Genomic DNA, 27,385 nt, shown 5'->3' with positions numbered 1-27,385 from the left:
CTCATTGCCAGCTGTGGGAGAGTCATGGCAGTCCTAATCCTACCAGTGGGACCACACAGAACAGACGTGCAAAAATTGAAGTAATTCACACTTCTACCAGCTCTGACCTTTTCACAGTTAATCTCTATGTACCAGAAAAAGGGGAACAATGTACTTTTTGAAAAGCCTAATTATACAAATTATCATCTTGAACCTCACTGTCTACCAGTTTTTAATGAAGAAAGAGCCTATTTCACTACCTAAATAAATCCTCTAGGACCCAGTGGGTAAGTACAGTGCCTGTGTGTTAATGTGGCAGCAAAATCCTGACCTGGCAAAGGCATGATCTGTGCTGTCTGTGAGAGCCATACAAGCCTGTGGCCGTAGCAGTGAGGAGGAGAGGTCGGGTAGGATGGTACTTAGAGTAATGCAAGGGCGTTGGGTTTTTTCCATCCCCCAAAGGAGATGAACTCAGCCTACCCTTTGAACTTCTTCAGGCCTTGTAGAAAGTAACTCATTACAAGCTTTTTAGCACATGAAGGATATGAGGTCCTAGCCCTGCAAAGGACAAGGGAGGCAAAGCCAGAGGAGAGCATCTCTCAGGAGCAGAGTTCCTCATTTCAGCAGGCTGGAGGAGCTTGGTGGGCTTCCAGCTTGTCTCCTGACATGGTCCTACTGGTCTCTGACTCTCAGTAGAGCTGGCAACCTACAGGGCCAGGAGGCAAGTGGCTTGTCTACACGTTGGGGGAAATTTAAATCCTTTGGTCTAGCCAGAGGGAGAGGCAGTACACATCTCGCTGCTCCGTCTCTCCCCAGAGGAAGGTGCGGGCAGAGGTGCCCCCAGACAGTGAGCAGCATGTTACAGCCCTCGGCTCAGGGAGTGGGTGCTAAGCATGGTGAGCGGGGAGGGGGCTGCAGGCAGGAGGAGGAAGCACAACTACGAAGCGAAACAAGCATCTGATCCTCATTTGCCAGCAGCCCACTCCTGCCACATGCTGCTTAGGCTAGCCTCGGCGAAAGGGCAGCGTTCGCCCTGCCCCAGCTGCCCTCCGCCACCTCTGCTGCCAGAGTCCCCTCAGTGGCAGGGTGGCCATGGCGGGCTGCCTGCTCTCCTCCGCCGGAGCCAGCGACGAGCGCAGTGGGGGCACAGGGCCTCTTCTCTCCCATGTGAAGCCCCCCGTGCAGTGGCTGTGCCCAGTCCTCTTCTGCCCACAGCAGCGCTGCCCGCTCCGGAGCTCAAACCCACTTGAGGCAGGTTGCTGCCTCTCATACCTTTTGAAGCCTGTCTCGTGTTCCCTGTTGCCCACAGTGCTACAGAGAGAGTATTGAGTGCACTTTGTATCTGAACCGAACCAAAACACCCGTCTTACGCCCTCTAACTTCGCCCACCTACGCCTCACGCCCTCCTCCTTTCACTTTCTTGGGGTGCTCAAGGCTTAATTGCTTGTGGGACACAGGGTTATGGTCTTATCAGCCCAAGTGGTTTTGATTGCTAATTGTGTTGCTTGTGATGTCATACACTGAATAAGAAACAAATAGTGGACAGATAAAGATGACATAATAAGCATGCTGTGGGTCAACCGTCTTTTTACACCAATTTTGATAAGGCCTCTTATAAAGATTGTTGGAGGAAATAAATAGCATGACCCAAAGGGCAAAGTTTTTTATGGACAATAAACCAGTGACATGACAGGAAACAGCGTTACAGGTTACCTCTCCCTCTTGGAGTCAGGAGTAAGAAGGACCCAAGAATCCGTACCGTCCCATCCAACTTGCTGACAGAAATAAAGTGCAGGTACCATTGCTGGAAAAGTGTCTATCTGATATTGCTGGTTGTCCAGCTCATGTACTCCTTATGGATATTTAGATTCATAGTTTCCCTTTCTAGCAACTAAAATAAGATTTTATTACTTTTTTTCCTTTGGATACATTAGGCATCTAATCTGTCCTCTTTCTTTACCACAACTGGAAACCAGATTCTCATTGCTGAAATCCTAACACAGGTCAAGAGTGATTCATAAATCCAGCCAGCCTGCATTTCAGCTTCCAGATGAGACATACGTTAGAGAAAATATTGTACTTGCAGTACACCCAGAGGTGATCCAACATCCCTGAAAGCAAGAGGATCATCACTGCTTTGTCAAGGAGCCTCCTTTTCAGGGCAGAACTTGACTCTCAAGTATTAGTGACATGGTGGCCACTGGTGAGGGACGCTGGATGATTTAGTTGATTTAAATAACTTGACAGAGTTATTCAGAATGGTGAAGCAGCACACGATGAAAGCCTCGCTGTACTTTTCTATACTGACCAACACTAGGACACCAGGCAAGCCAGCTGCCGATACAAAAGGGAGATGGACATTTGTGACAAACAAGAGGGGACTGTTTCTTTTCCCACTGCATGTTTGCCCATTGGAAATGAGCTGATCAGGGAGGTCACAGGGCCAAATTCTACAGCTGAATTTTTTTAAGGCCGGATAATTTTATGACCACTGGTAAGCGCTGTAATTTATGTAAACCAAGATAATGATAAGTGGAAACAAATCAACTCATGTTTCAAAGCTTATGTTCCCCAGGGACAGGGATGAGCGTCTCTCCTTCAGGAAGGAAAAGCAAAGGGCGGGAGCATGGCTTCCTCTGAGCGCACAGGCAGGGGCCTCAGGCTGCCCCAGCCTGACAGCGGGGCGACCGCCCAAGGATCCTGGGTGCCATGGAGCACAGTGCTGTTATCAGAGCTTGATATTATGCATGCAGGCATAGTCATACATGCAACCCAGTGGGGATAAAGTCCCAAGAACCAGGCACCCACCACCGTCAGGCTGTGTGGGGGGAGCCAGGACACCCCACAGTAATGGGGCAGGGCCCTGTTTGGCAGCACAGTGCTGTGACAAGAGTCAAACTCTGTATCCCATTGTATTCCAATATAATTTGATATAGCACTTTTCTCCTGTCCTCATCACAGATTAGGCCAAGAAGCTTGAATTTGCCTCGACAAGAACCAGAGGCAGGACAGCAATCAGTGAGAGCAGAACCAGGCTGAAAATGAAAGTCCAGGCTGGGTTTAGGACATCCTATTTTTGAGCAGGCATGGGAAGAGAGGAGTGGAAAGGTTTGGAAAAGCAGATCCCCTGGGAACAGGCTGGGGAAGAGCGCAGCTGGCAGGAGAGCTGAAAGGGGAAACCACACGTGCCGTTCTGCAGGGACTTCACCTGGAAGCTGGGCTCCAGTCTCGTTAACCGAAGGGGATGGGACACAAAGTTAATGGCCACAAGCCTCTGTAGGAGACATTCAGGTTAAGTATTAGGCTACATATAGAGAGGTTAAAATAGCCTGAGCATTGAAACTTCCTGACAGGGGAATGCCGAGGACGTGCCGGCGCTGGAGACGTTCAAGGCTATTGCTAGGCAACTCTCTGTGCCTGAGAGGTAGTTTGGGGATAATGAGATCAGTCCTGTCATAGTTAAGAGTGAAGGTCTGGGTGACTCACTAGAAGTCCCTGCCAACCTGGATGATACACTGATAACCCCACGGGCCCCTGTCTCCGGCCTCCATCACAAGACCGCTGGCCTCCCCCAGCTGCCTGCCCTCAAGTTCTTACAAAGTGCACGCTTTTGGAACAAATGTTCAGATGTTTCAAAAACATCTCCAGTTCTGCTTTCATCCACGCTGAAAGTGTTTTTCTGGTCAGAAAAGTGCCGGAAGAAGGAAAATATCTCGGTCAGCAGATTCAGTCTATGAATCCAAAGCCACATTACCTAAACTTAGAGGAAAATTATTTTCTGCAGCTCCCCTAGCTCTTTTGGCTGGGCACCCTCAAGAGGGGGTGAATTAGGTTGGTTCTCGGCTTTTCAGTCCCATGATAAATTTGTAAGTCTAATCATGGGGAAAACAGGGTTATTTGTAAACACAGCACAGAAGACCTGCGGCCGAGAGAAAATAAACAGGGAGCCTCTGCACAATTTCAGCGCCATCCCTTTTCCAAGCAAAAGTGCACCTTTTACACTCTGATGTTGGCCTTGAACAAAGCCTTTCCTTATTTCTTGTGACTGCAACTTCTCAGTAAACCAGGACTTTGCTAGGGGCCAAAAGCCCTTGCAGCATCTCCAGAGCTGTGAAACACAGTATATGCTCTCCGTGTAGCTGTAATCAAGGTAAATCGTGATGGCTCCCGCATAAGACTGCTCTAGAAGTCTCTTTAGAGCAAACACAGCAAGAGCTTCAAGAAATAACTTCACTGGCGTTTGTTCCATATTGCTTAATGTCTCCTTAGGGGCCGTGGCTACCGTCCCAAACATTTCTATGGCTTGCGTGGCTACATCCTTTTCCTGTGAATCAACGTTGGCATCTGCTCATCCAGAGTATTCAGGAGAAATATTTGCTGTTGCCTGGAGACTAAGACAGGAGAAAAAGTATCAGGAGTCCTAAATTATTTTTGCAGCTCTTTCTCTGATACCGTGCCACTGCCCCTTCACTCAGCAGTTGTGAATCTAACGGGGTTTTAAAACCTGTGGAATAGGTACAGTTGTATTTGCCGAGTGCCCGAAATAACTGTAAAGTCCTCCCAGGTCCACGCGTGAAAGGCATCATGTAGAAGTACAACGTACATCTACTACATAGGCCAAGCAGGCTTCATCCGTCTTTGTCAGCATCGTCATCGCTTGCACTTTCTGTCCTCTCTGGGAGGGAGATAAACCCCGCAGAGACAGAACGACTCCACTGAATAACGCCCGACTGGTTCATTTGCTGACCGGCCATCTGGTAGCACCGGAGGTACTGCAAACATACCATACCTATGGCTTTGCCTCCGCCCGGCCGGTGTGGTAGGACTTGAAATACACAGAGAAATGCTGAACCCTGAAATGTTTCCACCGACTCCAGTTGTTAAAACTTTTCACATCACACCAACAACCGCTCACATATGTGGGGGATGAGGAAACTTCCTTCCACCCAGAGGTGCAAGAAAACTCTGGCGCTGGCAGTCACGTGCTCCACACAGCCTTACAGCCCGCAGGATCCTGCATGGAAAAATTTCACTTCCATGTGTTGACTAAGTTAATGTGGTGGGGATAGTGGGTGGACATAAAATGAAACTATGAAAAGAGATTAATTTGCAGCTGGAGCCCAGGCAGGGAGAACTCCAGTCCTCTGTTTGCTCAGAAAATGGCAGCTTTGACCAAAACCCGGTCAAAAAGAAGAGGTTAAGGCAGCGGTAGTTAAAAAAAAAAAAAAAAAAAAAAAGGCAGCAAAAGTTAAGCAAAGCCTCTCTGGAAATTAAGATGTGGAATTCAAAACATTTGCAGTATAATAAACCCAGGCGAGCCCATAAAGCTGCACCAGCCAAAAGGAGCTCTGTTCTGCCTACGAGGAAACCCGAACCGGCGTCATGCCTGGCAGCAGCCGCCCCGCAGCCCCGCTTCCTCCCCGCCGCATTGCAGAGTTCTCTTGCTCGCTGCCCTCGGCTATGTTTAACGCGGCGTCTGTTTCCACTCTAACCCCTTCAGTTTGGAGGGGGTGGATATAAATCAGCTGCGGAGCTGCCCACAGGGCTTAGTCACAGCAGGTATTGGTTTAGGGTGTCTTAGAGGAACTTTTTTTTTCTTTTTGCTGGAAGTATTCTAGGGAATAAGCATCGGCTTTGTGAGGAACAGGCGTTGCTTAACAGGCCAGAGAGTCTCCAAACAAAGGACATTTTACATCACCAGGCAGAATCATCTTCTAACGTTTTGGGCTGAACTCGGCCTCGAGTGCGAGGGCTGTTCCATGAGTTCCCGGCAGACACTTGCAGCATCCCTGCTGAGCCAGTCTCGCCGTCCCTCCTGGCGTTCCCAGTCCCAGAGAGACCCTCTGCGATGGGTGTCACCCCTTCCTCCCAGCTGAACTCCTTCCCAACACTAGTTTTGCTTTTTCCTCGTGTTTGTGGCTGGTTCATACCCCTCAAACTGCTTCTGCTATGGGCTCCTCCTGACCCCTCTTCTGTGGGGCCTGGGTAAGGAAGGCACCATTCTTCACTCTTAATTTTTTTGCCTGTTTTCACTTCACTCACCACACTTTTGCCTGTCACCAGAGCGCCTGGTCACTCATCACACCCCCTCCCCGCAGCAGAACTGCCTCCCCGGCCCCACTGCGGGTACAAGACCACACATCTTGATGTTTTCCTGTTGTTACGTAGGGCATGAGGAGCCTCCCTCAAGCGCAAGCCCCTCTCTCCCTCCCAGGCAGGTACTGGGGCTGTGTTTTTGTGTCAGTGCCACCCCTGGACACGTCTGCAGCCTCCAGCCCCCGCAGCACCTCCAGCACTGGACCCAGGAGCCTCTTTGCTCACATGCTGACCGCTGCACCTTTGCCCAAAGCCTCTTTCTCCAGACTCAAGCACATGCTAGCTTTGCCCAATGCAGGCCACACAAATTGCAGCAATTAGCAAGTGTAAAGGGCATGCTGTGGTTTTCACATGTATTACTGCATCTTAATACTCATTCATATCCTTGGGCATAGTCATCAGATAGTATCCAGCAGGCTACATTATCCAGACCTTCCCCTCAATGCCGCTGCTCCTGAGCCCCACTGGAGACACCCAGTTCATTAGGCTTCATGCATCCAAACACCATTAGTTAAGAAGTCTTCAGATTCAGGACAGCATGGCTTCTCTCTCGCCCTTACTACCCCCATGCTGTGTGGGATTGATCTCCAGCTCTTGCCTTGCTCCCAGTCTCTAACGGTGGCCCCATTGCTTCCTGCCCCGCCGCCACCTCCCCTCTGCTGTGCAAGGCCTGGCAGAGCCCCGTCTTCCCTACATGATTTGCGACAGCAGCTCCAAGTCCCATTCGCAGACCATTGCCCTCCTTGCGCAGGAACCGTACAGACTGAAAATTCGAGCCAGCTTGTAACAGTCCTCCAGGCGTATTTCTACTGTTCTCTGCTTCTCTAAGTTCTTTCCCTTCTCCCTCCCAATTTCATGACTATGCTGATGAGGCAAATTCTGTCAGGACCAGGAACTTGGAGCACTTCAGGGTTCTTTTTAAATGGTATTTTTTGTTACTTGCAATCTGGCACACCATGCCTATGTACAAGTGATGCTAAACAAAGATTGGCCAAAACTAGATAGTAAAGTTCCCAACTGCTGTCAAAAACAACAACAAAGAAACCCTGTTTGACTTTGCAGCCCTCACCTACAGAGAAGTTTGGGAAATGAGGCAGCCTCTGTTTCTACAGCCCTCAATTGCAGAACTGAAGATGTTTTGGTACAAAAGCCACATATAGCCCATAGCAAGGGAGCAGCCAGTACAGCCGCTGGGACACCTACAGCTGTTGTAGGAATTAGGGAGGGAGGCAGCTACCGGAGTGGGATCTGAGCCACCTGGAGCTCTGCAGATCAAAGTCACGTTACTCCTTAGCAAGAGGCAACTGGCACAGCCAGCCATACACACTGGCTGTAATTTCCAAAGACAGCTAGACATGTTGAAGGTGGATAGCACTAGAGTCACCTGACTTTGAAGCCGAAAAGTAAGTGACAGCTAATGCCTGCAGCCCAGAGGCATGGACCCGGTCTTCTTACAAGCAGCCCACAGCAAGCTTTTATGACCGTAACAAAAAGTATGTATGTATGTGAGGAGCAGCAAGAGCCACCATAGGTATCCCCCTGCCCCACAGTAAGAGCTGTAAGTGCAACCTGTAAAGTGCACCGAGGCACACTCTGCCATGCCACCTTACAAGGGATGAGAGGTATCTTGTCCTTGGGGGTGCTTCTCTCTGCCCTGGCACACCGGGCACGTCAGGAACGACTGTGCCAGTGCACAGGCCAGCCCTTTCCTCCTGCCACTCTGAGTCCCGCGCACTAAATCAATGAGCCAGAGCATGGAGGAGCCCTTGAGTCAGAGGAACGTGTGTCTCAAAACCATCATGCCAGGAAAGGCTATTTACCTTTCTCAGCCTTGGCTAGGCTATTACCAACCATGGCGAACTGTTAGGGGACACAGATGCTAACCCTACGAGAAACAGCATGGACAACTCATCCATGGCAAATCCAAGGAAGGAGAAGTCCCTCCAGACTAGCTGCTGCCATATACGCAAGCTGCAATGAATGCTAATGGTATCAGATCAGACAGATCCCGGCTCTCTCTCCCCCCAGCTCTTACAGAAAGTAAACTTCTGATGCTGCCTGTTCTGCTCTTCTCTGTCCCCTGCGTGACCTAGCCTAAGGTTAGTTTCAAAAAGCAAAACACTGAGTAGTAGAGCATTTACCATTAATAAACTCAGAGGAGAAAAATGGTTCTGGCTTCCCAGAACTAGCGCACTAGAAGGACAAGGGAGGTATACAAGTACCGTGAGTGAAGACCTACTTTTAGCACAGCTTCCCAGTTGTTTGTCGTACCAATAGCACCGTGCAACTAATACAGGTATTTTCTTCATCAATTATTAACTGGGCAAAGACTATTTCTTTGAAGAGCTACACAGAAAGTCCTGAGAGGAAGTGAGCAGCTTCAAGCTCCACATGCACGCCCTGCGATAGGCTTGGGATCCTCTCCAGATCAGATATGCCTCACTCTTCAGGGGCCGACGGCTCAGCTTCCAGCAGCGGGGAAGGATGCAGGCCTGGGTGCTTGCTGCAGCTGGGCACGGGTCTTCCAGGCAGAAGCCCATCTCTCATGTGGGCCCCATCACCTTTGGGCCCAGGGGCAAGGCTGTGGTCAGCAGAAGGTATCTGAAGGCCACTGAGCAGTACTGGGGCTGTGCCCGAGGCTCTTCTCTCAGGGATCAGCACGCAGACCACACTGCGTGCTAGTTGTCAGCATCTGCCGGGCACGTTCTTCATGGGAACCAGCTTCTACCAGCCACACTCCTCTTCCACCATCTTTCCTCCACCTAGCTCACCTTTATTGCCAGACCACACAAGAAAGCATGTTGCACAAAGCCAACAGCAGGGAAAGTACGTCGGTATAAGCCTTGAGGTGTCCTGAAGCTTTTGTTTGGCAGGAATTTTTCCAACATGAATTAGGAAATGTCTCTCCCGAACATTGAGGCATGTCAAGACAGCTGAAGGATCGGTGGTTCAGCAGCAATATTCCACCCCTGATTTGGAAGAGAGCTGGAAGAGTTTCAGATGAAGAAGAGCGCCAAGCTTGCTCCAGAGGAGAGCTCAAAGGTGAAAACACAAGACTTACACCATGAGCAGCGCTGGCAAAGAAGAATCCCTAGACAAAACCACTGGCTTCAGAAGTTTCTGGGATTGCTGACTGATACTTCAAGGGGTACGAGGCCTTGAATGCGTTAGCAGGGGGACCTGCGTGTACGCCAAGGCTTTGCTGGAGGTCCGTGTTCCTCTCCCATGCAAAACACCAAACAGCCGCTCTGCCAAAGCAGACTAGTAAGTACCACCAAGCCAGACCTGAGATTTGGGAAATCCGCACCACTTCAACATCCCACTTCAGCCTCACTCGAAACACACATAGGCTCTCCTCGAGGGGGAAGGAGCTGTGCAGGAACACAGGGCACATGAGGAACAAAGGCCAGCCCAAGGTTTAAGCTACACTGATCAGAAAGAAGTTTGCAGGAACAGAGCAAGCAACTCAAGATGAGAGGAGGACTCCGTAAGAGACAGAGAGGGTTAGAGGCCACCGGGGTAGGTCACATCAGGTCTTTGCTGCCATTGATCTGTGCACCCACACACTGGTAGGGCTGATCCACTGAATCAGTGAGGAATGATGGAAGGATGCCTAAGGACACGGTGGGCACCTCAAGGGCCAAGAGGAGGGAAGTATCTGCATTTGAGTGGTTGTCTAAAACCAGCCCCTCGATTTTTGCAAGTAAAACCAGCTCCACTGTCAGTTTCTTGAAAAAACTTGGGGTTTATTGATTTAAACTGCAAACAGTCGTTACAAAAGAGATTCTCTTTTAAATAAACTCACACAAAGAGGATGAAAAAGCAATGTAGTGAACAGTAACAGGGGGAGGAAAAAAATTACATTCATTATTCTCTTTGTGCCAGTCCCATTCACCTCGGCAAGGAAAACTCCAAACTTGGAATACAGAAACGCAAAGACAAACTGTATTTGGAATGTCTTCAGATAGGCACTTTGAGCCCAAGGCTTTTCTCCTTGAAGAATCTATACAAAGAAGAGAGGAAGAAAAAGGTCTTCCTTCCACGCTGTCTCGTAACAGAGCTCAGGTATGTACATTCTGAAGCCCAGGTAGGCAAGACCCAAGGGAGGGGAAGAGGAGGAGAAGAGGAAAGGCAAAGAAGCACATTAACTCAATTTGCAGTCCAACACAAAAAAAAAAAGGGGGGGAATACTAAAATAAATAATCCAAACACAGTTTTTGCATTTTTTTTAAATTAATTTTTCATTTTTTAAAATAAAATAACCAAAAAAGTGTAAAGTTACAAAAAATGTCATTGTAGTATAATATATTAAACTGTGGGGAAAAAAGGAAAAAAGACACTTCACAATCTTAAGATTAATACGGAAGATCATAATTTAAACATAAAAGAATATATTCTATGGATTCATCATCCCGATAAATATGAACAAAATTAACAAAAAAGCATAGGTTTCGGCAATAAATACGTTTTGATAAGTTAAATAAGCTTTTTTATATTGTTGTGCAGTGACAAGCAAAATCTGCTCTCCAATTTCTGAAAAGTTATACAAAATTAAAAACCCAGAAAAAAAATAATAAAAAGCTTGGCGTGAGTGCTCTAAGATAGGTCTAAAGTACTCTAGAGCAAAACCATTAAAGCTATGTCTACTGGAACTTTGTTTACACGAACTTGTGTGTGTGTGGAATGACTTCCGTCGGCCCCACCCCCTCTATTTCTTTATTTAAGATGTCACATGAATACACGGGGAACTTTTAGCACCAAAATCAAGTCTCTCATAGTCCATCTGGTTCTTGTTTTCTTTTCTGTTTTGTTTTCTTCCTCCCAGTCGAAGTCCCACTCATGTTACAATCTTTGTCTGTTCTCAGCTTTTCTTCCCGCAGACCTGAGCGGAGGATCCAGGCAAGATTAGTCTTTAAGGGGAGGGGAGAAAGAGGACTGGATGTTAACGCTTGCCCACATGCCTGCAGCCTAGCAGAAACTGGCCAGTCGGGAAGGGACTGGGAGAGGGCGATGCAGTACGTGGCCAGTGGAGGGAGCTGGATCCGGACATTTCCTGCACATCTGGAAGTGCACAGAGCTGCTGGTGCCCTCTGCAGCTGGAGAGGTAATACAGTCACAGTGAAAGTGTTAAAGGCACTAATTTTGTAAACGTTATTGCTTTTCATTGTAATTTGGCACTTAAGGTTTAAGCCAGTGGGTCTACGGCAGGCAGGCAGACACGTTAACATCCAGCTTGGACTACTGGGGACAGGGAGGGGGGAGTTCAGCTTAACATCATAATAGAGGTGGGGGGAGCAAGAGGAAACCCCAGATTAGTCATCGGAGATGGAGAGTCTGCTGAAGATGGGAAGACGTCTTGAGGTGTCCAGGATAGGGGAATCTGAGCCGCTGTGGCTGCTGCTGGAGCTGCTCAGATAGCCCTCCTGGTCGGAGAGGGAGTCCTGAGGACTGGGCGGCGAGTCAAACATGTTGGGGGACTCGGACATGGGCCTGAACAAGAAGGTGGTGGGGGAGCTCCCGCTGGGCACCTGCACCCCCATGCTGGGGGCGAAGAGACTGACCAGCTCCTGGCTGGAGAAGGTGAAGGGGTTGCTGGCGCAGTCAGGCAAGGTGGGGGAGCCCAGCAGGTCGTCGGCGCTCAGCATGGGCGGCGGGGTGATGGAAGTGGGGCTGTCCAGCAGCCCGCTGGCAGCAGTGCTGGGGAAGCCGGCAAAGCTGAAGCTGTGCTGCAGGCGGGGTCTGTCGGTGACGGCGGGCTCTCGGCCCCCCGCCACGGCGCGGCGCTCCTCCGCGTTGTGGATGAAGTGGCAGCGTGGCCCGTAGGGGCAGAAGCCGATGGTGTGGAAAGTGCGGCAGAGCTCGGTCTTGTACTTGGGGTGGCGGGTGAGGCTCCGCAGCTCGTGGATGCCGTGGGCGAACTGGCACTTGTCGCCGTACTTGCAGGCACCGTTCTCCTCGAAGGGGCGGCACAGCTCCGTCTTGTAGCGGCTGGAGTTGACCTGTCCCCCGGGCTGCTTCTGCTGCAGCAGGCGCTCGCCGCCCTCGGAGAAGGAGCGGTCCCGGAAGCGGCTTTCCCGGGGGCCCAGCATGGGAGCCGGCTCCCCTTTCAGGCTGCTGAGGAGCTGGTTCTGGTGAAACTTGGAGTTGGGCAGGGTGACAGAGTGCCTCCTAGGGAAACCCCCGCCGGCCGGGGTGCCCACCGCCTTCCTGTCCAGCAGGCACCCGCTGACACCCGAGGGGCTGTAATTCAACATCTTGTTGCTCTGCGGGGAGAAAGCAAGAGCCGGTCACTGCCACCGCCTCCTCCGGCGTCCCCACGCAGCCCCGGCAGCCGCCCACGGCGCGGCGCGGCACGGCAGAGCGCGGCGCCCCGCCGGCTCCCGCCGCCGGGCAGCGAGCGCAGAGCGGCCCGGGAGCGGCGGCCCCCGCCTCGGCAGCAACATCTGCTCCAGCCCCTTTCGCCGCTTCCCCGACGGCCCCGGCCGCCCCTCCCGTCCCCCCGCGCAGCCCTCGCCGAGGGAAGCAGCGAAGCGAGTCGGGCGCGGGGGAGCCGCCGGCTGCGCCCAAAAAAACTCCGGGGCCGGAGCGCTTTTCTGGGAAAGCCCCCCGGGGGCCGGCGGCGAGCGGGAAGGGCAGCGCGCAGCGCCGGCGCCCGCCCCGCCGCTCCCCCCGCAGCGCGGCGGCGGCTCCCGCCCAGCCCCCGCCGCCGCGCTTCCCACTCCGGCGGGGCCGGGCGAGGGGCGACCGAGCCCGGCGGGGAGGAAGCCCGCCCGGCCCCGCGGCAGCGCCGCCGCCCGCCGCGCCGCGCCCGGACGTGTTGCAGCGCGGCGGCCCCGGGGGCAGGGGAAGGGTCCGGCCCCCCCGCCCGGCGCGGCGTGCTCGGCGCCCCCCGCCCTCCCCTCCTCCGGAGCGGCCGAGGCGGGAAGCGCGGGCGGCGGCGGGGGACCCCGCGTCCCGGGACGGGGCGGCCGCGCTCGGCCGCCGCCCTGCGCCCTCCGACCCCGAAGTCGCCCCCGAGCAGAAAACGGGGGGGGGAGGGGGGGAACCCCCCAGACACGCAGCCCGAAGAAGCTGAAGAGCCCCGAAGCCGGCGGAGAGCAGCCCCCGAGGGCGCCCTTACCTTGCATAAAACTTCGCTCAGCTCGAAGATGTTGGGCGACACCAGGGCTGTGGACATCTTCGGGCAGCGAGGGGGGAAGCGGGTGGGGCAGCGGCAGACAGAGACAGGAGTCACGGCGTGGGCAAGGCGCAGCCTCCAGCGCCCCGGAGCGCTGCCTCCCCCCGCCGCCGCTGCCGCTGCTGTGCTGCTGCTGCTACTCCTGCTGCTGCTGCCGCCGCCACCAGCTCGCCCGGCCGCCGCGCCCGCTCGCCGCTTCCAGCGGGCTCGGGGAAAAGCTCAACTTATAAAGTTTTGGACTTACCCCGGGAGGAGGAGCCGGCGGCGGGAGGAAGGGGAGGAGGAGGAGGAGGAGGGCAGGGTGATTGACACCGCGACTGAATCACCCGGGCGGGCAGGCCCAGAAAAACTTTCGGGAGGAAGAAGGGGGGAGGGACGGAGGGGGAGGAAAAAAAAGAAAAAAAAAAGGAAAAAAAGAAAGGGGGAAAAAAAAATCGGCCGACGGGGGGGGGGGGGGGCCCTCCCCGCTGGGGCGGAGGCAGTTGTGCGGGCCGCCGCGCGCCTGCGTGTGCGCGGCCGTAGCGCGAGCGCCCGCGGGGCCTCGCGCCGCCCCGGTACGCGGCCCCCGCGGGGGGAAAGCGCCCGTGGGCGGCGGGAGCGGGGCGGCGGGAGCGGGGCGGCCTCCTCCCGCCGCCGCCGGCCCCGGTCCCGCTGCGCTCGGAACGGACGGGGTCCGTTTTCGGGGCGGCCGCCCGTCCCCGCGTTTTTGCAGGCTGCCCGTCTTTGTCTTGACTCGCATCGCCCCCCGCCCCCCCGGGCCGGGCTCCCCGTGTCCGGTTTTTATTGAAACCCGGCAGGCTCTGCAAGGGGAAACGGCTCACATCCACGTTAATTTAAATGGTTAAAATACGGGTCTGCCCTAAAGGGCAGAGGGTGTTTGACAACTTCTGCCTTTTCCCCCCGTGTAGTCCTCCTCCAGTCCCCAGAACTCGAAATTGTAAAACTAAAAAAAAAAAAAGAAAATAACGTCTCTCAGCAAGTAATCTGTTCCAGATTTTAGTAGGCAAAGTATGATTCATACTGATATCGATACGGCCGGGAGGAGGGGGGAGGATGGCGGCAGTTTCTGTGTAAAAAAAAAAAAAAGGCAAAACGCTTCAAGGCTTGTCGGTACCAGGGTGCCTCAGCGCGAAATCTGCTGCCCCGAAACCTTTAGCCCCAGCTGAGGCAAGACTGGCCCTAACTATAACTTCAGTGGGTGTTTCATCTAAGGCCGAGCGGCGGCATCTGGGCCCTCGCCCCCGCGCAGGCGGGCAAGGGGGCCCCTGCCCCAGCACCGCCGACTCTTCCTCCTGCCCTGCGCTCCGGCTCGGCCCGGAGAAAAGGAGCCCCTGCCTTGGGCAGCACAACGCCGGCCCGAGCGGCCATCGCACTGGAAACTTCAAACAAACGATCCACTTCCTCCTCTGTTTGCTTTAGAGTCGCGGGACCTGGACTTTGAGCTGGCGGCTGATCTTTTTCCCCTCCTTCGGTCTTCAAGAACAGCCAAAATAACCAACCAAGAGAAACGCCCACAGGCTCCGGCTATTCCAGATTTCGGGTTTTTTTTATATTATTATTATTTACTTAAGGAGAGCAATCAGGTTCCTCGAATTTCCTTCTCTTTCTAGTTTCTTTTTTTTTTTTTTTCTCCCCTTGCCTTGGCCAGAAGTGAGGAGTAAGCAGGGGAGAGACCAGCCTATTATTTTCTGCAGTTGTTTACTCATTCTGTAGATGGTGCTTGTTCCCAGGGCTCTGAGCCTCTCTATAATTAAACCCATTTTAATTGTTAGGTTAGAAACGTCATTTCGGGGACTTTCCAAGAGTTACCGAGAAAGCTGGCCGAGATAACTATTTCACTACTGAGTCGCTCCCAGCCCCGTTTTCGCCCCAGTTCCTCCCTGTCGGCCGGCCGCGGCGTGAAGCTGAGCGGGGGGCTCGGAGCGGGAGAGTGGGGAGCCCGGGGCCAGCAGCCCCACCGCCCGTGCGGCCGCCTACCCCCGCCGCTTTTTGCATTATTCGCTTGCCCCGTGTGCGCTTGTTTTGGAAACTTGGGGTTTAAGGTTGCGCATTTCCACAGATCGAGCGGTGAAGGCTGAAGCCGAGAAGGGATTTTTTTTTCCAGTGATTTAGCTTGGCAAACCCTGACTCCATGGTGGTCTGCTTTGCATTGGCTGCGCACATGCTCAGATCAGGAATTTAGCTGCTCACCCCACCTCGTGGCTAAAAGTCAGAGCCCTCCGGGCCCGAGTGGGAATTTGTGTGGGCATGAATTCGCACCGAGCGGAGGAATGAAAAAGTCAGCCTTGCACCTCCTGCCAGAGCCGTGCCAGAACTTTGATAGATGCAAATGAATAAAGATAGGTAAATGAATAAATGAAAGTCAATTATTAAAGAAGATTACTGAAAAAGTGAATGAATGCAGTGCCATGCTCACTAGCCTTCTCATGTAGGTCAATCCATACAGGCCCAGCACATTCCAGTTGGGATACCACAGCTGGGCCTGGGAAGCTGGAATAAATGTCCAGGACTTCCTGAGCCCTTCCCAAATCTGTCCTCAGCACAGGGGCAGCTTCTGGAGCATTCTCGTTCCCTGGTTCCGATGCAAGCAGATGCTAACCGTGTCTCAAAATACAGAGGGATAAGATTCTTCATCAGACCTGTGCACATATTTAACAGAGGAATTAAGAACCACTTTCCCGAATGAGAGCTGAAACGGGCCAGAATGGCCAGAAAACAAGCAGGGAAGAAGCAGGGGCCAGCGAATGAAATGATAAAGGCAGGAGATTTAAAGGAGTACTTTTTCCCATCATGTGTGTGTATAAAACTGTGGGCTCGTTGGCACATGATGCTGTAGAGGTCAAAAGTATAAACGGGGTCAAAAAAGCAATTTGACAAATTTATGGAGGAAAAGTCCCTGGAGCTTTACTAAAGGCAAAGGCAGACCTCCGCGGCATGTTGCTGGACAATGCACAGCAAAAGCCTCACTCTCTCATTCCCCCGTTTATCCCCCTAAGCCCTGTCTGCTCTTGGAGGTAAGAGGAAGGCCACAACAGACCTTTGATCTGACCCAGTTCGGTTATTTTTACACAGTTAGGGTCTACTTTTATGCTTTATACTCTGTCTAACCCCAATGGGCTTGGAGGTGCACTTCACAAACTTGGGATTAGCTGCGCAACATCAGATTGTTTGGGCCAGGCAGGAGGAGGACAGCACTGGGAAGTGCAAGTCAGCACTATCTTGTCCCCGGACTGCTGGGCAGGGTTTCACGTGCTGGCCTCTGCTAAAGGCTGGAGGACAGTCTCGCGGGGTGGCTGCACTCCTTGCCCGCTTTAACTCCCTGTCGGGGTAATAAGAGGTTACTCTGAGCACTGAGTATAAACTGAATCCAAGCGCCAGCTTTGCCACAAATATATTTGGTGATGTTACAGCTCCCATAGCAACAGAAGAAGATTGCTATCTTAAGACACCTCCACTTATCTTCACCTGGAGCCGTTCGGCAATAGCAAGCCTGCAGGTCTGCTTGCGTCAGTGAGAGTTACTAAACAAGAACACGAGTGCAAAAAAGCCTGAATTGTTGAAAACAAGGTGGGGGGTGGGGGTGGTTTGGTTTGTTCCCCCTCCTACCACGCAGTTCCCAAAGTTTCAAGCTAGGAAAGGGAACTGCTTTCATCACGAGCAAGGTTTTCCCCTGTGAGTTTCAGAGGAGTTAGGTATTTCGCTGCCCCACTCCCATGGGAATCTTCAGGTAAATAGACATGTCTTTTCTGCAGCGGTGCTCCGATGTACAGAGGCTGGGGACGGAGGAAGGACAAACCTCCTGCCTTTATTTCTGCTGGGGATGTAAAATGAGTCAAAGCTTTCTGCAGTCGCTATTCTTTTCATATCTTTTGGGTCCGGTGCTATTTTTGTTGGCTGTGCCCCTGGAGGTGGAGGTGTGGAAGTGCCTTTCTGCTGGTCTCCGCAAGCGGGTGTAGATGTTTCCTCTGTTCCAGGCACCTCCTCAGACGCTGTGGCCTTCCAGGGGGAGTAGGCGGATGCCAGTGTGGCTGTTCCCTGCCCATCCCTAACTTTTTAATCCTTCCTTTTATTTTGGCCTTGCGCTCCTTCCACGGAACACCTCTGGGTAGCCACTGGGAGGTGTGAATGGCTCGGGATGGAAACCACAGCTTGTAGGTGCGCCCTCTGCCAGGCTCCTCTGGCACCCGAGGAAGCCTGGCCTCCTCCTGCTCCAAGGGAAAGGGACATTACCAGCTGCTCCGTGAGAAAACAAATTCGCGGAGATACAGGAAAGTGTGTTAAGGTGGTGGGAAGCAACGGGAGTGAGATTCCTGGCAGCTCGGGTATGTAAACATTCATAAAATAGAGAGTGTGTGCATGTGTGTACTTTGTGGTGGCAGGAAACCCAAGAAGCTAGCTCCATTATTTTTGCTGGAATTGGTAGCGACGGTGCCAGACAAATATTACAAGCCCTTAATCCTCCTGACTTTACACCTGTGAAGGACCTAAAGACCATCCAAGGTGATCTAAATTATGGAACATCTTTACTAACATAGTAATGGGGTCTGGGGTCTGAGTTGGTTGTTCATAAAGAGGGTTTTCTGTTTCTCAGTAACTCAGATGCTGAGCTGCCTCTGGGGGAAGCGAGCGGAGGGGGAGACAGGAGGTGGAGGTACTGCGTGGCCTCTTCTGAAAATGTCACATGGATGTGACTAGCCTGCCACAAATTTAGCACTGGTGGCACTGACAAGGTACTGCAGTGCAAAAAGCAGAGGTGTCCTTTTAGCAGGCACAGGGTAAGGAAATTGGCTGAACTTAATGGATCTAAGTTATAATTTCCAGTGGAAATACTAATGCGATTAATATGTTTCCACACAGCAGGACAGCAAGCCCGTGCTAGTGTTTAGCTGTTTGTCACGACTGCTCAGGAGGCTGGCCCAGCCACGTCCTGGGGTCCGTCCAGCTGCACCCAGACATGTGCAGCCTGTGCTGGGGGCAGGAGCAGGGCTGAGGCACAAACCAGTGTGGAAAAGAATAGGTTTGAGGGGCTGGGGGAAAAGAGCATCACCAGGACTGGCTGCTGCATGGTTGTGGAAAGTGAAGGTGCCTGAAGAGGAACCTCTGCCCCTCTGCCCCTGGCCTGGGTGCTGGGCTGTCAGTGCACCCTGGCGCCCTGGCAGGGCACCCACCAGCCTGCCTGGGGTCTGCCCACCCTGTCTGGATGCGGGGTACAGGGCTGGAAAGCCCAGCAGCCCCCTCCCGCAGCGCTGCAGACCTCCCTGCCGCTCACTCCCTCCTGGCACCCACTGCCTCCTGCATAGAAACCGCCCTCTGCTTATTGGGGTTTGCCCATTCTCGGTGAAGTTGCAAACCCTTTAGGGCAAGGAGCAAGTCTTGTCTGATCTCTCCTCCCTGAGCGTGCTGCAACTGTGTGAAGCTGGAGAAGGGATTTCCATCCTGCCGGTGCGGTAACGGGAGCCGAGAAAGCACCCCAGCCCAGCTACAGCAGGTGATGGAGGGAGCAAGAGATGTTTCGCGCCACTGGCAAAGGAGAGCCGTGAAGCAGCTGTCGGGGAGACCAATGTGCCATCCCGCTGCGGGTCCCCGGAGCAGCACCCCATCCCTCTCCCTGCAGGGAGCCCACCCGCATGGGACAGCCTGCACAGCCGGGTGCCGGCACCCTCTTTCCTTCAGGTCGCAGCTGCACATGGTGGTCCCGGGGTCCCCAGCATCCCTGCTGGGCCCAAACTCAGGAGCTGGTTATGGTGTACAGCAAGGGCACAGCTTCAAATAGGTACCTTTAACCTGGCCTAGTCTGCACAGGGCTCTGTGCCTGCCAGGGCAGAGAGAAGTCACATATCTCTCACCTAAACAAATTGTCGTTCAGGTTAAGGGAAGTGCCAGAAGCTTTAAAGAGGCTGTTGGCAGTTTCCAGAAAAAAAAAGCAAGTGACACCTGCTGCACATCGAAACAGCAATTGCCCTTGTATCAATAGGGTGGTTAGCATATGAAACAGAAGTGATCAGGAACGTGGAAAGGCAGAGATCTCAGAAACCAGCATGAATTCCACATTTTTTTCAAATCCTGCTTCCATGCTCCCAAGCCCATACACAGCAGGGCAATAACGCAGCACAGCAATATCTCTTGGCCTCTGCCCGTTTCCAGCCGGAGCAGCTCTGGCTGCTGATTTATTCAGCAGGTGTCAACCGGTGGAATGTTTCCATGATTTTTCCTTCCGAAAGAATGTGCTAGGACTAAATGCTTTCACCTTTCTTTTTTTTAAGGAGAAAGTCTACAACTACTCAGGAGCCTCTCGGATCGTGATGTTTGTCTGACATGCGATGCTGGTGTCAGAAGGTGCTGCTTGCTGTGCTGGTGGCGGCTCACCTCCAACAGGCCCAGCTGTAACCCTCTGAAAAATACTATTTTGGCGCTTCACAGTGGAACTTGTCATAACCTTGTTTCCAAACACACAGGTTGCACTCCACACATCTTACAGCTCCATGAGATATTTGCATCAGGGAGGCAGCTTGCTTTCCCGCCTATCCCGTCCCATCAAAACACACTTTTAGCACCAGGCAGGAAGCCAAGGTCAAGTCTCCTTTTCTTTTCTTTTTTTTTTTCCCTTTTCCCCCTGCCTGCTCTGAACACATTATGATACAGACTTCAGTTCCACTATTATATCTTTTCCCACAAGACCGTTGCCTCATTCAGACCGCAGCAGGGAACGTGCTTTCATCTCTGGCAGCTGGGCATGGCTGGAGCGCCCCATGCCCGTAGGAGCTGCGCAGGGAGGGCACAGAGGCGAGGCTTTGCAGATTGCCATGCACAGAGGATGGAGGGGTTTGGTCAGGTCCAAATCTGGGAGGGCATTTCCAGGGAGCCTCTCCCGCTGCCTCCTTTGTCAGGCTGCTAGGTAGCGAAGGACGTCCATGAGGATGGGATTCCTCTCACCTGATTTTAGGTGCCTAAAAGTTAGGTGTCTAAACCTAATTAGTCCAGCAGGCTTCCTGCATAGTCAATGGAGACAAATAGGCACCTCTAGTGTGTGATTCATATCACCTATCTTGAATATTTATCTTGAGAAGGGCTGACTCATTCGGCAGCCAAGTGCCCGCTTCTCTTCTGTGACTGTAAAGGCAGATTGGCAACTTGCTGAGGATTTGACAACTAAATTTTGGATGTCCCAAGTTAGGCAAGGTGAGTCCTGCCCCCAGCTGTGGCAGTGGCAGTGGGAAGCATCATTGCTGTGCTCCGGCTTGGGCCCCCCTCCACCAATTTCCCTCAGAGGATCCTCCCCAAGCAGGGCTGGGTTTTAGTCTGTCCAAATCACATTATCAGTCCTTATCACATTATCAGACCAAGTTAAATATTTATAAAGCTCCTGGGGGCAGGGTCCATGTCTTTCTCGTGTTTGTATATTCCCTCAAGGAGCGAAGCCCCCGTGCCGGTTGCAGCCTTTGCAGACTGGTGCGATACGGCACCGCGTGTCCCTGCGCCAATCTGCAGGTCTTGACGAAATGCAGCCGGGAACGCAAAAAGAGCTCACGGACATTGGGAAATAAGCAGGAGTGAATCATAAGAGTCAGGAGAAGCTACTAACGTGTGGGAAAAAGGCAAATGTGCTACCTCGGCACAAACATATAATAAGGAAGTATGTAATAATAATTATTGTTATTGCAATACGGTCTGGGCGAGCATTTGGGAAAAAGATATCTAATAACTGACAAGCGATGTGGCTCGGTTTGTTTTGATCTGAAATTCAAACAATGGTTGTGTTTATAAGGCAATAATACGCAGGGCACAGAGCACTGGCACTGCACCAACTATGCACTCCCCAAGTCGGGTTTATATAGGTCATGCCAAACAAATAATAGTGTTCTTCAATATAATTACTGATTCATTACGGAGAGAGAACGTAATTGAGTCTGTCTGGATTTCAGGGAGGCGTTAGATATGGTAAATTCATACATTTGAACTCGGATTGGGAAGGCTTTGTGCACTCGCATAGCTCTGCTCCTCTGGGAGTCAAAGGTAGAATTCCCGCTGCAGCCTGCCCCGGCAGCACAGGAGCCTCCCTACCGGCTTCAGCAGGCGCTGGTGCTCCCACCACCCTTTGCGACTCTCTCAGCACCCGTTGAAGCACTTCATAGGTAGACTGAGAAACTAAACTACTGCTAGACTGAGACCCAGGACCAAATGTGCTGGACCTGGCACTTAACTCAGGCAATTGCACCTGCCCCATCAGCTGCCCTCAATCCCGGGGGCACCCCGGCCCCTCCACTTCTGAGCCTCCTGGTCCATGCCCCGCTTCTGGACGTGTCTCTTTACACACATTGTTCCACTGTTATTTCAGGGGAAAGTGGCAAAAACCAGAGGACGGGATGGCCCGGCGGTGCCCACCAGCTCCCTGGCCTGATGCTCACATTCAGCCTCAGGGGAGTTAAACTGGGGTGTCCTCCTCCTGGGAAGATGTCTGTGGGGTTGGGCAGTGGTGAGGCCGTGCTGCCACCCACCATGGTGAGGGGGTGCCACCACCGCTCGGGGCATCAAAGGAGAAGAGCCAGGCTCAGCTGGTGGTGAGGGAGGACCGGGGGGGCTGCTCCAGGGGCTTTTGGACAGCTTTCCCATGTGGCCTTCCCCAGGGCATGGGGAACTGGCATTTTGGCTGCAGCGCTCTGCTTTCTCCAGGAAGACCTGGGCAGCCCCGCACTGGTCTGAGGTGCTTTCCTCTGGCCTCTGCCCTGTGCAGACCCCGCACGTGGGGATGGATGATGGTGCCCACTGCGGCGTCCTCAACACCTGGCACAGCCACCTGTAGCAGTGACGGGCCTTTTCTCTGCGTGGCACCTGGACCCAAGGGTTTTACTCAGGAAAACACAACGCATTGTGGCACAGCCGTGGAGTTGGCACTCCTCATCTCCATCACTGGCCCTGCTGCTGCTCCCCACAGTGCAAAGGGCAGAGCCCCAGTGTCCTCCCTCCCACCCCACTCTGGGGAACAACTGCATTTTTAAAAAAGGCCGGACTGGGCACAGCACAAGGCTTCTAGGAAAACAGGGCCTGTGACAGCCGTGCTAGCAGACCATCACCCAACGGAGGGAGCACTGGTGAAGCACTTTTTTGCAAAGCTAAATCGTGCCTCACTAGTCAGTTGAATTCTGTGAGCTTCTGTAAAAGCTGATCAGGAACAAGTACGGACTATAGTAAATATATGTCCTGGTTTCGGCTGGGATAGAGTTAATTTTCTTCCTAGTAGCTGGTATAGTGTTGTGTTTTGGATTTAGGATGAGAACAATGTTGATAACAGACTGATGTTTCAGTTGTCGCTGAGCAGTGCTTACACTAAGTCAAGGACTTTTCAGCTTCTCATACTGCCCTGCCAGCAAGGAGGCTGGAGGTGCACAAGAAGCTGGGAGGGGACACAGCCAGGACAGCTGACCCAAACTGGCCAAAGGGATATTCCATACCATATGACGTCATGCTGAACAAAAAAACTGGGGGGAGTTGGCTGGGGGGGTGCAGCCACTGCTTGGGAACTGGCTGGGCATCGGTCAGTGGGTGGTGAGCAATTGCATTGTGCATCACTTGGTTTGTATATTCTTTTATCATGATTATTATTTTCCCTTCCTTTTCTGTTGTATTAAATTGTCTTTATCTCAACCCGTGAGTTTTACTGTTGTTCAGATTCTCTCCCCCATCCCACTGGGGGGAGTGAGTGAACGGCTGCGTGCTGTTTAGCTGCCTGCCGGGTTAGACCACAATAGTCCTTTTTGGCACCCAATGCGGGGCTCGAAGGGCTGAGATAACAGCAGATCTGACCAGAGTGTGTTAAAACAAATTTGTTATAAGCATTCATTCTATTAGGTTAATAGCTGCTGGTCATAATGTTGATTTATTTGCGCTCAGAGTTGTTGTGCTTGTTCTCAGAGTTGTGTTATGTAACACCTTACTTGCTGTATATGTTCCCTGTTGTGCTGTTTATCATCTCTGGAGGCTGGATTAAGGTTATCATTTTGCTGTAATGTGTAACACTGGCTTATGAGATGATAAAATCACTGTTTGTGAGACTAATCTGGTATTTGTACTTGGCATTGCCATCATCTCCATACTTCAGGAACCACCGCTCGGAAACTATTAATAATTACACTCTTTACCTGTTCTCCTCGGAGAGCCAATCTATGAGGGAGACAAGGGGAGACGCTTTCTCCTGCTCCTTCTCCTTCCCCTTCTCCTCCAGGCTAGTTACGATAGCTCTTGAGAATTTTGAATATCCTTGGGATATTCAAAACCAGCATGTTCCTATTGCTATGTCCCCTGAATGTGTTTTAGGTCTTGTTTAAGGTTAAACAACTATTTAAGAATACTACCCAGAGATCTGCCCCGAGGCTGGGTAGTTATGAGTGGCAAGGTGTGTGGGACAGTATGGGCAGGTACCTAGGACAGTGGGCACATCCAAAGTTTTGGAACTTCACCCCTGAACAAGTGCAGAATTCTGAAAAACTAGTAAAATATTTGGAAAAAGTATGCTGTCACCATGGCAATTCCAGAGAGAGACAAATCACTGCAATGTGCTGGGGCCTGGTCCTCGTCTACTGAGCTGTGTCCAACACTATTCAGTACCCTCAAGGGGAAGAGAAAGTCTCTGGATCTGATGACAAAATGACAAGCACTGCAGCTATCCCAACCCCGGCGACAGGCACTGCGGCTACTCCAACCCTCATGACAGGCACTGCAGCTGACCCAGAGAACTAACCTGTGCCGGTATCGGTCACCCCTATGCACAAGAAATACTGGATGTGAAAGTCAGCTCATTTAGTAAGGGAAGAAACTCCTACTAAGAAGGGGAGGGAGGAAGAAGTGGATGAGGCAGGCTACTCCGATGCGGGGCCATCATGAGAAGAGGAGGAGGAAGAGGCAGAACTCATAAATGAGGCAGTAACCACCCAATCCCTATCCCTGAGTGAGCTGTGAGATACACGAAAAGATTTCAGCTGTTATCCAGGTGAGCACATTGCCACCTGGCTGCTCTGATGCTAGGATAACAGGGCCAGTAGCCTGGAATTAGAGGGTAGGGAGGCCAAGCAGCTGGCTGAACCCTTTCTAGGGAAGGGGGCATTGACAAAGCGATTGGAAAAGGAGCTACCTCGACTTTAGAGGCATGGGTACGTGAGTTACAAGGAAAAACAATCACAAAAGGAGGTTCTTCCAGGGAAATTGCTGCTCCAGTTTCCAGTGGGCAGATCCCCAGACAGAGTAGCAGAGCTGATCCTGCTTCTGATCTTAATAAAAGGACTTCTGATTCGTATTTACAAGAAGTGAGTAACGAACGCTATGACCGGGACTAGAGGGACCCTGCCTCCAGCCAGGTGGAGGAAAGGGACAACCAGGTTTATTGGACTGTGTGGATTCGATGGTGTGGCACATCAGACCCACAGGAGTATAAGGCTTTAGTGGACACCGGTGCACAGTGTCCCCTAATGCCATCAAGCTATGAAGGAGCAGAACCCATCTGTATTTCTGGAGTGACAGGGGGATCCCAACAGCTGACTGTATTGGAGGCCGAAGTGAGCCTAACCGGGAATGAGTGGCAGAAGCACCCCATTGTGAGTGGCCCAGAGGCTCCGTGCATCCTTGGCATAGACTGCCTCAAGAGAAGGTATTTCAAGGACCCAAAAGGGTACTGGTGGGCTTTCAGTGTAGCTGCCTTGGAGACGGAGGAAATTAAACAGCTGTCCACCTTGCCCGGTCTCTCAAAGGACCTTTCAGTTGTGGGGTTGCTGAGGGTCGAAGAACTACAGGTGCTAATCACTACCACAACAGTGCACTGGCAGCAATATCGCACCAACCGAGACTCCCTGATTCCCATCCATAAGCTGGTTCGTTGACTGGAGAGCCAAGGAGTGATCAGCAAGACTCTCTCACCCTTTAGCAGTCCCATATGGCCAGTGTGAAAGTCTAGCGGAGAGTGGAGACTAACAGTAGACTATCATGCCCTGAATGAAGTCACACCACCGCTGAGTGCTGCCATGCCAGACGTGCTAGAACTTCAGTATGAACTGGAGTCAAAGGCAGCCAAGTGCTATGCCACAATTGACATCACTAATGCATTTTTCTCAATCCCTTTGGCAGCAGAGTCCAGGCCACAGTTTGCTTTCACTTGGAGGGGTGTCCAGTACACCTGGGATTGACTGCCCCAGGGGTGGAAACACAGCCCCACCATTTGCCATGGACTGATCCAGATGGCACTGGAACAGGGTGAGGATCCGGAACACCTGCAATACATTGATGACATCATCGTATGAGGCAACACAGCAGAAGAGGTTTTTGAGAAAGGGGATAGTCCAAACCCTTCTGGAAGATGGTTTTGCCATAAACCAAAGGAAGGTCAAGGGACCTGCACAGGACATCCAGTTTTTAGGAATAAAATAGTAAGAAGGACGTCGTCAGATCCCAATGGATGTGATCAGCAAAATAATAGCTATGTCTCTACCAACTAGCAAAAAGGAGACACAATCTTTCTTAGGCATTGTGGGTTTTTCGAGAGTGCATATTCCAAATTACAGTCTGATTGTAAGCCCTCTCTATCAAGTGACCCGGAAGAAAAATGATTTCAAATGGGCCCTGAACAATGACAAGCCTTTCAACAAATTAAACAGGAGATAGTTCATGCAGTGGCTCTTGGGCAAGTCTGGGCAGAATGAGATGTAAAAAATATGCTCTACACCATGGCCGGGGAGAACAGTCCTACCTGGAGCCCCTGGCAGAAAGCACCGAGGGGGAAACTCGAGGTTGACCCCTAGGGTTTTGGAGTCGGGGATACAGAGGATCCGAGGTCTACTATGCTCCAGCTGAAAAAGAGATATTGGCAGCATATGAAGGGGTTCGAGCCACGTTGGAAGTGGTTGGTACTGAAGCACAGCTCCTCCTGGCACCCCGACTGCTGGTGCTGGGCTGGATGTTCAAAGGGAGGGTCCCCTCTATACATCATGCAGCTGATGCTACATGGAGTAAGTGGGTCGCACTGATCACACAACGGGCTTGAATAGGAAGCCCCAGTCACCCAGGAATCTTGGAAGTGATCATGAACTGGCCAGAAGGCAAAGATTTTGGAATATTGCCAGAGGAGGAGGTGATGCATGCTGAAGAGGCCCCACTATATAATAAATTACCAGAAAATGAGGAGCAATGTGCCCTATCCACTGATGGGTCCTGTCATCTTGCGGGAAGGCATCAGAGGTGGAAGGCTGCTGTATGGAGTCCTATAGGACAAGTCACAGAAACTGCTGAAGGAGAAGATGAATCAAGCCAATTTGCAGAAGTGAAGGCCATCCAGCTGGCTTTAGACATTGCTGACCGAGAAAAATGGCCAGTACTTTGTGTCTGTACTGACTCACGGATGGTGGCAAATGCCCTGTGGGGGTGGTTACAGCAATGGATGCAGAGCAACTGGCAGCGCAGAGGCAAACCTGTCTGGGCTGCCGCATTGTGGCAAGATATTGCTGCCCGGGTAGAGAACCTGGTTGTAAAGGTACGTCACGCAGATGCTCACGTACCCAAGAGCTGGGCCACTGAAGGACATCAAAACAACCAGCAGGTGGATCAGGCTGCTTAGACTGAAGTGGCTCAGGTGGATCTGGACTGGCAACATAAGGGTGAATTATTTACAGCTCGGTGGGCCCATGACACCTCAGGCCATCAAGGAAAAGATGCAACATATAGATGGGCTCGTGATCAAGGGGTGGATTTGACCATGGACACTATTGCACAGGTTATCCATGAATGTGAAACATGCGCTGCAATCAAGCAAGCCAAGCGGTTAAAGCTTCTCTGGTATGGAGGATGATGGCTGAAATATAAATATGGGGAGGCCTGGCAGATTGATTATATCAGACTCCCCCAAACCCGCCAAGGCAAGCACCACGGTGGAAGCAACCACCGGATGGCTGGAAACATCCTATGCCCCATGCCACCACCCAGAACACTATCCTGGGCCTTGAAAAGCAAGTCCTATGGTGACATGGCACCCCAGAAAGAACTGAGTCAGACGACGGGACTCATTTCCGAAACAACCTCATAGACACCTGGGCTAAAGAGCACGGCACTGAGCGGGTATATCACATCCCCTATCATGCACCAGCCTCCGGGAAAAAT

General features: G+C 52.1%; 1 protein-coding gene across 1 annotated transcript; it reads right to left on the bottom strand.

Moving 5' to 3' along the window:
- Nucleotides 1-9,796: 9,796 nt before the first annotated feature.
- On the bottom strand, nucleotides 9,797-13,467 carry ZFP36L1 (ZFP36 like 1 zinc finger CCCH-type). The gene is made up of 2 exons (XM_087746498.1): nucleotides 13,196-13,467; nucleotides 9,797-12,338 (listed from the first exon to the last, which is right to left on the bottom strand). Exons 1-2 carry the CDS (start codon nucleotides 13,250-13,252, stop codon nucleotides 11,388-11,390), a joined length of 1,008 nt encoding a protein of 335 aa, XP_087602624.1. The 5' UTR covers nucleotides 13,253-13,467; the 3' UTR covers nucleotides 9,797-11,387.
- Nucleotides 13,468-27,385: the final 13,918 nt, after the last annotated feature.

Source organism: Nipponia nippon, unplaced genomic scaffold (assembly GCF_047370975.1).
Source record: "Nipponia nippon isolate SJK-2023a ecotype South Korea unplaced genomic scaffold, ASM4737097v1 scaffold_10, whole genome shotgun sequence".
NCBI classification, from domain to species: domain Eukaryota; kingdom Metazoa; phylum Chordata; class Aves; order Pelecaniformes; family Threskiornithidae; genus Nipponia; species Nipponia nippon.
This window is presented reverse-complemented; position numbering and strand designations above follow the sequence as displayed.

Bases quoted from the DNA above. Each gene is read 5' to 3' on its own strand.
- ZFP36L1 (XM_087746498.1), bottom strand. From the start codon at position 13,252: ATGTCCACAGCCCTGGTGTCGCCCAACATCTTCGAGCTGAGCGAAGTT. The intron at 12,339-13,195 runs GTAAGGGCGCCC...TTCTCCCCGCAG, and splicing joins TGAGCGAAGTTTTATGCAAG to AGCAACAAGATGTTGAATTA.